At 37.4% G+C, this 10319-nt stretch overlaps 1 protein-coding gene across 8 annotated transcripts in view; it reads right to left on the bottom strand.

Annotated features, from left to right (window-relative positions):
* Window positions 1-2371: 2371 nt before the first annotated feature.
* The window catches only part of LOC130290373 (putative bifunctional UDP-N-acetylglucosamine transferase and deubiquitinase ALG13), a 167942-nt gene continuing 159994 nt past the window's right edge, over window positions 2372-10319 (bottom strand). For all 8 annotated transcript variants that reach the window (XM_056537934.1, XM_056537936.1, XM_056537929.1 and 5 more), the window contains 2 exons: window positions 4203-4494; window positions 2372-2959 (listed from right to left, as the gene is read on the bottom strand). In XM_056537934.1, coding sequence (XP_056393909.1) covers window positions 4220-4494 — 275 coding nt within the window. In that variant the 3' untranslated portion in view covers window positions 2372-2959; window positions 4203-4219. The remainder of the gene's footprint in view (window positions 2960-4202; window positions 4495-10319) is intronic.

Genomic DNA, 10319 nt, shown 5'->3' with positions numbered 1-10319 from the left:
CAGGAGCAGCTGCAGTGATATGGTCCACAAAAGAGGAGCTAGCAGTCCGTCCCAGAAGATACCACCGCCCCCAATCAATACTGATTAGCTCAGGATCAGTAAGCGGGGTATATCCTGCCAGGAGGGGAAGACCATTTTGTATGCCTAGTGTCAGCGCCTCCTAGTGGAAAGAGCATATACCCATGGTTTCAGTGTCCTACAATGGTACAGACAGAGAAAGGTAGTTTGAAAGATTCCCTGGTTGAAATTGGGGTTAAAATTATTTATAGGACATATTGTGTCCCTACTAGTCTCCATTCCATTTTTTCCCTGTGCCCCCTCAATGTTTCTGTGGTCGATTAACAGATGGTATCATATATGGTCATCATGCCTGTTAGTAGCCGTCTTTTTGGAGCAAAATAGTGGCCATGACTTCAGAGATCACTGGGGTCAACTGTCCCCCTATGCCTCAATGTTTTCCTTCTTGTAGACAAATCCTAGATACAGTGGGTCAAAAAAGTATTTGGTCAGCCACCAATTGTGCAAGTTCTCCCACTTAAAAAGATGAGAGAGGCCTGTAATTTTCATCAGATACATCTCAACTATTAGAGACCTAATGAGAGAAAAAAAAAAAACATAATATCACATTGTCTGATTTTTTTTTAAAGAATTAGCAAATTATGGTGGAAAATAAGTATTTGGTCACAAACAAGGAAGATTTCTGCCTCTCACAGACCTGTAACTTTAAGAGTCTCCTCTGTCCTCCTCTCGTTACCTGTATTAATGGCACCTGTTTGAACTTGATATCTGTATAAAAGACACCTGTCCACAACCTCAAACAGTCACACTCCAAACTCCCCTATGGCCAAGACCAAAGAGCTGTTGAAGAACACCAGCCCAGAAACAAAATTGTAGACCTGCACCAGGCTGGGAAGACTGAATCTGCAATAGGCAAGCAGCTTGGTGTGAAGAAATCAACTGTGGGAGCATTTATTAGAAAAATGGAAGCCATACAAGACCACTGATAATCTCCCTCTATCTGAGGCTCCATGCAAGATCTCACCCTGTGGTGTCAAAATGATCACAAGTACAGGGAGCAAAAATCCCAGAAACACACGGGGAGACCTACTGAATGACCTGCAGAGAGCTGGGACCAAAGTAACAAAGGCTTCCATCATTAACACTATGGCACCAGGCACTCAAATCATGCAGTGCCAGAAGTGTCTCCTGCTTAAGCCAGTACATGTCTGGGCCTGTCTGAAGTTTGCTAGAGAGCATTTGCATGATCCAGAAGAGTACTGGGAGAATGTCATATGGTCAGATAAAACCAAAGTAGAACTTTTTTTGTAAAAACTCAACATTCTTTCTCCTCCAAACATGACAAGTTGAGTTGTATCCAAAGAACACCATACCTACTATGAAGCATGGGGGTGGAAACATCATGCTTTGGGGCTGTTTTTCTGCTAGAGGACCAGGACAACTGATCTGTGTAAATGAAAAGAATGAATGGGGCCATATACAGTGAGATTCTGAGTGACCACCTCCTTCCATCAGCAAGGGCACTGAAGATGAAACATGGCTGGGTCTTTCAGCATGACAATGATCCCAAATACACCTTCATAAGAAGCATTTCAAGGTCCTGGAGTGGCCTAGCCAGTCTCCAGATCTCAACCCCATAGAAAACCTTTAGAGAGAGAGTTGAAAGTCAGTATTGCCCAGCGACAGCCCCAAAACATCACTGCTCTAGGAGATCTGCATGGAGGAATGGGCCAAAGTACCAGCAACAGTGTGGGGAAAACCTTGTGAACACTTACAGAAATCATTTGACCGTACTTATTAGCTGCTGAATACTACAGAGGAAATTTTTTTTTTTTTGGAACACAGAGCTGTCTACTGGCATGACCACAGTGCTCTCTGCTGACCCCTCTGTCCATTTTAAGAACTGTTCAGAGTAGGAGAAAATCCCCATAGCAAACATATGCCGCTCTGGACAGCTCCTAAAATTAACAGAGATGTCAGCAGAGAGAACTGTGGTCATGAGGTCAGCAGAGAGCTCCGTGTTCAAAAAAGAAAAATTTCCTCAGTAGTATTCAGCAGCTAATAATTACTGGAAGGATTAAGATTTTTTTAATAGAAGTAATTTACAAATCAGTTTAACTGTTTTCCACCGGAGTACCCCTTTAAGGTCTGGCAGCCTTAGTTTTACTTCTCACGCTATTAGATTTGTCCTGGCACTTTGTATTGTCTTCCAATTGAATCATTTGACATAACAGTATCCAAATTCTGTACTCCGTACCTTACCCATTCCGTTATCCCTCTCCATTAAACAGGTCTGCCTTTGGGACTGTATTTTTCGATATCTGTACTTTTCTCCAATGAATCTAAAATATTTCAAAATCACATATGTTTTTCATGCATTCTTATTTATTTATAGTGACTGTGAAAGAACACCAATATTAACTCCCCTTCAGTGAAAATGTGACATACACATAAACAGATACCCAGATATAACATAAATAAAGCCAAATATTCCTAGTAGTGTACACATTTAAAGACCATGCTTCAATGCTAAAACATGTAGACAGGTAAAACAGAAAAATGACTTTACATAACATAGTTGTATCATTTATGGTACAACAGCATTTGTGCCTTATCACCAATGGTGTGAATGAAGTAGTCCAATGATATTGATTGGATGCTGCACGAAAGAGGAGGATGATGAGTAGCAACCCTCCACTACAGAATGGAGCTTTAAAAGTCATCAGTGCAAGGAAATCTTCAGCAGAGGTTGTACATGAAAGTCTTTCCAAGAAAATAAAGAATTGCCACAAAAAGCCTGCTACGGCCCTTCAGTACAGTAAAAACTGTAATCTACATTTTACACCTAGTCCTAGTCACCCAGTTCAGTGCCATTATGGATCTGTAATTTAGAAACCAGTGTTCTCTTTGCAGAAGAATCAGCCATGGTATGAAAACAGACCTGTATTAGAAAAAAATAAAATTATATTATAATATTTTAATAAAAAATAAAAATATATGCAACATTTAACTACATTTACCTTACCAATTTACCCATTCTAATGTTACACCAAATGCTGCCTTTTTTATTTCAAAAGAAAAAGGAGCCTTACAAAAAATTTAAATGACAAAGCCAATATTGTTCATAGCTAAATTCCTTTTGTAAATGGGAAAAAAAAAAAAAAAGAAAGTTATCTTAAGAGTGGGAGAAAACTTCAAACCCATATAAAAAGAACCATTTATACCTTACAGAAACACAGTGCACTGGAGGTTCATTGTCTGCAACTGGTATGTAAACTTACCATAGGCCATCCCACACCATTGAGAACTCCACTGGTACTAGGGTTAGATTTTAAAAGGAAATGTAAAATATAAAAGCAAACTGTACCCTTCCTGGAGCCGATTGTGAATGCCAGACATAAAAATCCCCTTTTTTATTGTTAAGCCATGTTGTCAAGAGGTGGAGTAAAGCTGCTCAAGTGCCACAGCCTGCACGCCTCCTTGCTTTCGCTCACCTCCCCACCACTTCTTGACTGACATACAGGGCTCTACACATCGATTAGGAGAGGCTGGGATGTGAGTGAGAGCAAGGAGGTGTGCCCCGCTGTGGCTCTTGAACAACTCTACCTTCTTGACAACCACCATCAGCTCTGGGAAAGTATATAGCTTCAGTTTCCATATGTTCAAACAGATCCTGGAGAAAGAATATGCCTGCTTGGCAAAAATATCCACTGACAAGTATGAAAAGACCCTGTTTTCATTGGGTATAATCCTACACTATGCAATTTTTTTTTTAAATAGTTATTCGTGACTCCAATGTTTCTGCCTTCAAACTTAAAAACACAGCAACACACCAATTTATAGTGAATGATGCCCTGTTTCTCTGATTTATCGGCTTATATCCCTGAAAGATCTACGGTAATTTAAAAACTAAACATGTTAGCTGCCTGTTGCTTTTACTGCTTACTACATACAATCTATACATTGAACTAAAATAAATCACAATGTAGTAGGCTGCCATGCTTTCTCTAGTTCCAGCTGCTGTCAGCTGGAGTGTTCAGGAGCTGTGTAATAGAAAAGTGATGCTTCAACTACTCAATGATATCAACATTACCAATGTACAACAATTTTCAAGCAGATATTTAAAAAAACACATTGTATTTGCCAAATTTCAAAGAGATGTGAAACTGCCTATAAAAACATACCGATAATGCATCTGCTTTTATATTGCTTGAGGCACAAAGTGCGAAGGATGAGGTGGTGCCGCTATGTAGCTCACTTGGTGAATGTGGCCAGGATTTACAGTGTTATGAATCCGGGGTGAACTGCTGTAAGGAGGACTTATAGGATGCCAGGGTCCTACATAGTGATACGTAGGCACAACAGACACACACGAGTCAAAGCCAGTTAAAGGAGGCTGGCTATACGGGTCAGGAATAAAAGGGTAATAAACTGGTCCAGGCGGCGGAGGCAGCGATTCCACATTAGGAAATTGACCTACAATAAATGATAACTGTTACAAGGCCTTTGTAGAAAACATATGACATCACTATATAATTAGTACGGCATAGTGCCTTTATTTCAGTGGTGTTGCTAATATTAAGAAAAAGGTGCCCACACACTTTTGATAGCTAAGAAGTAGAAAGCATATTTAAAAAGAACAAATCAAGCAGGTGATAATAGTATATTTGAATAATGAAAATAAATGTGGGGTAGTCTATATAGTGTACCTGCTCTAACTACACAGGAATACATAGTCAGTAGTCAATATACAAAGTCCCAAATATGAAGGAGAAATTAAACCCAAAAGCAAGGTTACCTTAGGAGATATAATTTTTTTTCTTCTGTATGTTTGGGACTTCATACTGCAAGTACACAGGCACTGTCATAGACCACCCCCCATTTATTTTATACACCATAATCACCCTCTATTATTTTACTTGCAAGGTACAAAACCATAATTTTTATTGTACATACAGTGATTGATGTGTGATTATATTTGTTTTACAGACAATAGAATGGTTGAACTGTGGAAATCCAACATGTCTGATCCTTCTGTTAAAGGAGTTCACCAGTGGAAAACAAATGTTTTCATATGAACTGTTGGCAGAAAGTTCAACAGATTTAGGATTTTTTAAATTGAAGTAATTTACAAATCTGTTTAACTTTATGGCACCAGTTCATTTAAAAACATGTGTTTCACCGGAGTACCCCTTTAAGAAAGGATCAAGAGGCCCCTGTAAACATTACATAGGTGGATGAAGATTGGCTTGACTATATACTGTATATTTATATTAATGGACATCTGTAGTGCAATATAACTTATCCCCGACATCCCCCTCTATGTATGTCTATGGGTTATATGGAGGGGGCGAGTGTCTGCTGTGGCTTTCTGCTGGGGACGACACTGCACTTCCTGCAGACTGCCGTGGCCCCATCCTAGAGATTGCGGGGGCCCCAGCGCTCATACCCCCCACGATCTATAACTTCTTATCCCCCTATCCTTCGGACAGGGGATAAGTTATATTGCACTAAAGATTTCCTTTAACATTCGTATGGAATTGATATGCAGAATTAAACTACACTTTGGGCAGCTGAGGATTACATTAAAATTACATAGGGGGACATTTCTCATTGTTGCTTTGGTAGGCGCGTTCTGAAGTCATTTTTTGCTTTAAACTTTGCTCACATAAGCAAAAAAAAAAACTAAATCACTTTAAAACACCACTTTTTTTAGCACACATACATAAAACAAATGACTTCAGAGCACCACCTCCTCTCTGACTTTACTGCTCTAAGTCGCAGCTGTGTTAAAAATGTGCAAGTTAGATCACACACACACACATATATATATATATATTTTACACACACAATAATATTATATTATATATATATATATATATATATATATATATATATATATATATATATATATATATATTTTACAGACACAATTATATATATATATATATATATATATATATATATTTTACACACACAATAATATTATATATTATATATATATATATATATATATATATATATATATATATTTTTTTTTTACACACACAATTATATATTATATATATATATATATATATTTTACACACACTAATATTATATATTATATATATATATATTTTACACACACAATAATATTATATATATATATATATATATATATTTTACACACACAATAATTTATATATATATATATATATATATATATATATATATATATATATATATATTATATTTTACACACACAATAATATTATATATTATATATATATATATATATTTTTTTTTTACACACACAATTATATATTATATATATATATATATATATATTTTACACACACTAATATTATATATTATATATATATATATATATTTTACACACACAATAATATTATATATATATATATATATATTTTACACACACAATAATTTATATATATATATATATATATATATATATATATTTTACACACACAATAATATTATATATATATATATATATATATATATATATATATATATATATATATATATATATATATTTTACACACACAATAATATTATATATATATATATATAGATAGATATTTTACACACACAATAATATTATATATATATATAGATAGATATTTTACACACACAATAATATTATATATATATATAGATAGATATTTTACACACACAATAATATTAGATAGATAGAAATATATATATATATATATATATATATATATATATATATATTTTTATATATCTATATCTATCAGGAAAGCAGCACTCCAGGGTAAGAAAAGGTGCTCGGGTGCCTCCTGTGTCGGGTCTAGGTTGGGGACCCCTCCAAACACAGAAAAATTAAATGGACAGTGGCACACCAGGTGTCAGCAAAAAAAATGTGATTTATTCCAAAGACGTTAATTTTTCTATAATATATATTTATAACATATTTATAACATATATATATATATATATGTTACTAGCTGAGTACCCGACGTTGCCCGGTTTTTCCTTCCTAATTCTTCCTTGTTGGGGAGGGAAAAAAAAAAAAAGGAGGAAGCTTTTGACTTCAAATCTCATCCTCATATTGTTGTCATATCCAGTCCTCATATCACGCCCTCCTGTGGGACTGATTTGTAATGTAAGCTGAAAATAGAAGTGGATGTGGCTTTGTGGGACTGGGCGTTATTTGCAAGCCAGACCAATGCACAAAACGGGTAAATAATAAAAGGGTTGTGGCTTAAACAGTGGGCATGTGTGAGATGGGGTGCGGCTTGCAAGCCGGACTGACACATTCACCAGGAGATGCAGAGCGGAGCTTGTGGAGTAAGGTACTGGAAGTCCCATATACTTGCATGGGACTTGAAACAAAAACCCATCTTTTATATAAGGGTGTAGGCAAGGGTTAATTTAACTCATATTTTTTATTTGACACATACGTAATATGTGTACCAGGTATTATTGAAATATCTCCCTCATATCCCAACCCCATAGCTAATAGGGACTTTAAATAAAATGCTGGTATATACACAGCGATTAGAGATTGAAATTTATGTGAGAGAGAGATGTGTGTATATATATATATATAAATATCCAATAAGAACAGCACCTCCAGAAATGTCAAGAAAAAAAAGAAATTGGGGTGCCCGCGTGAGGCCCGCGTGAGGCTGGGGAGCCAGCGTGAGGCTGGAGAAACGTAGTCTCTCACATCATGGAATAAATTCACCGTTCCTTTGAACTCTACCTGTGGTGTGCTGCTTCTATATTTTTGTGTATATATAGATAGAGATATATATATATATATATATATATATATATATATATATATATATATATATATATATATAGAGATATATATATATATGTGTGTGTATAGATAGAGAGATATATGTGTGTGTGTAGAGAGAGAGAGAAAGATGTGTGTATATATGTGTGTATAGATAGAGAGAGGCGTGTGTAGATAGAGAGAGAGGTGTGTGTATAGATATAGAGAGAGAAAGGTGTGTGTATAGATAGAGAGAGGCGTGTGTATGTGTGTATAGATAGAGAGGTGTGTGTATAGAGCAGTGCTTCTCAAATAGTGGGGCGTAAAGGGGGGCTCGTTTGACCAGGGCCGGCCTTAGGGGTGTGCGAGCTGTGCGGCCGCACAGGGCGCCATAGCAACAGGGGCGCCGGGCGGCCGACACAGCTCGCACCATATATTACCTACAAAGCCCAAAAGGCTAATAATAATCAAACAACCTACAAAATTAGCCCAAAATTATGTTCAAAAATTTAATCTTTATTATGTATAGAAAACAGGTAGAAAAAACACCCATAAAATGACCCACCCTTAAAAAAAAAAACAACAAAAAGCTGAGCAGGATCTCTCTGGGATAAGTACAAATATCACAATGTTGCCAATAACACAATCCTACAATATAGGTTTAGTCAGCGTATAATAGGACAATATCTCAAAACACTTTACCTAATTGTGACATGCTGACAGCCTCCCAGTGATAGTCCTGCGACCTCGACACGTGTTTCGGATTATTCCTTTCTCAAGAGGCGCCCATGTATGCCGGTGTAATGAAGAAAACTGTGCCCTGTAGCGGAATGTGACTCTCCGCACAGGGACACAGTTTTCTGCTTTGCAGGCCGCTCCCTCTTGTTACATTCCCACTACCCTCCCTCAACTGTGTCCCTATGCGGAGGGTGACATTTCGCTTCAGGGCAGTTTTCTTCATTACACGGAGGTTTCACTTACCCCGCCGTCCTCCGAGTCTCTGGTTTTACTGGCAGCTGGAGTCTGAAGAGGGTCGTCGCACATGTGACGTACCTCCGCAGACCCGCACAAGACGTCAGTGACGTCACTCGTCAGGCCGCCGAAGAGAAGCGCAGCGCAGGTCAGGTAAGGTTGTGCATGTGTGCGTGTTTGTGTGCATGTGTGGGTGTCTGTGTGTGCATGTGTGTCTGTGTGTGCATGTGTGGGGTGTCTGTGTGTGCATGTGTGGTTGCCTGTCTCTGTGTGAGAGTGAGTGTGTGTGTGTGTGTGTGTGTGAGAGTGTGTGAGAGTGTGTGAGAGTGAGTGAGTGGGTGGGGGGGGGGCAAACGACAATGCTACCTAATGTGGGGGAGCTATAGTGCACACCTAATGTGGGGGAGCTATAGTGCACACCTAATGTGGGGGAGCTATAGTGCACACCTAATGTGGGGGAGCTATAGTGCACACCTAATGTGGGGGAGCTATAGTGCACACCTAATGTGGGGGAGCTATAGTGCACACCTAATGTGGGGGAGCTATAGTGCACACCTAATGTGGGGGAGCTATAGTGCACACCTAATGTGGGGGAGCTATAGTGCACACCTAATGTGGGGGAGCTATAGTGCACACCTAATGTGGGGGAGCTATAGTGCACACCTAATGTGGGGGAGCTATAGTGCACACCTAATGTGGGGGAGCTATAGTGCACACCTAATGTGGGGGAGCTATAGTGCACACCTAATGTGGGGGAGCTATAGTGCACACCAATTGTGGGGGAGCTATACTGCACACCAATTGTGGGGGAGCTATAGTGCACACCTAATGTGGGGGAGCTATAGTGCACACCTAATGTGGGGGAGCTATACTGCACACCTAATGATACTATTTACAGTCGCGCGGGGGGCGTGAAATGTTTTCTTCTTCCTAGGGGGGGCATGACAGAAAATAATTGAGAAGCACTGGTATAGAGTGAGGTGTGTGTATAGAGAGGTGTGTATAGATAGAGAGAGGCGTGTGTATGTGTAGATAGATAGATAGATAGATAGATAGATAGATAGATAGATAGATAGATGATAGATAGATGATAGATAGATGATAGATAGATGATAGATAGATGATAGATAGATGATAGATAGATGATAGATAGATGATAGATAGATGATAGATAGATGATAGATAGATGATAGATAGATGATAGATAGATGATAGATAGATGATAGATAGATGATAGATAGATAGATGATAGATAGATGGATGATAGATAGATAGATGATAGATAGATAGATGATAGATAGATAGATGATAGATAGATGATAGATAGATAGATAGATAGATAGATAGATAGATAGATAGATAGATAGATAGATATAGATAGATAGATAGATATATATAGATATATAGATAGATAGATAGATAGATAGATATATATAGATAGATATATAGATATATATATATATATATATATATATATATATATATATATAGATATATATATATATATATATAGAGAGAGATATATATAGAGAGATATATATAGAGAGATATATATATAGAGAGATATATA

The sequence above is a fragment of the Hyla sarda genome, chromosome 9, assembly GCF_029499605.1.
Source record: "Hyla sarda isolate aHylSar1 chromosome 9, aHylSar1.hap1, whole genome shotgun sequence".
NCBI lineage: Eukaryota > Metazoa > Chordata > Amphibia > Anura > Hylidae > Hyla > Hyla sarda.
This window is presented reverse-complemented; position numbering and strand designations above follow the sequence as displayed.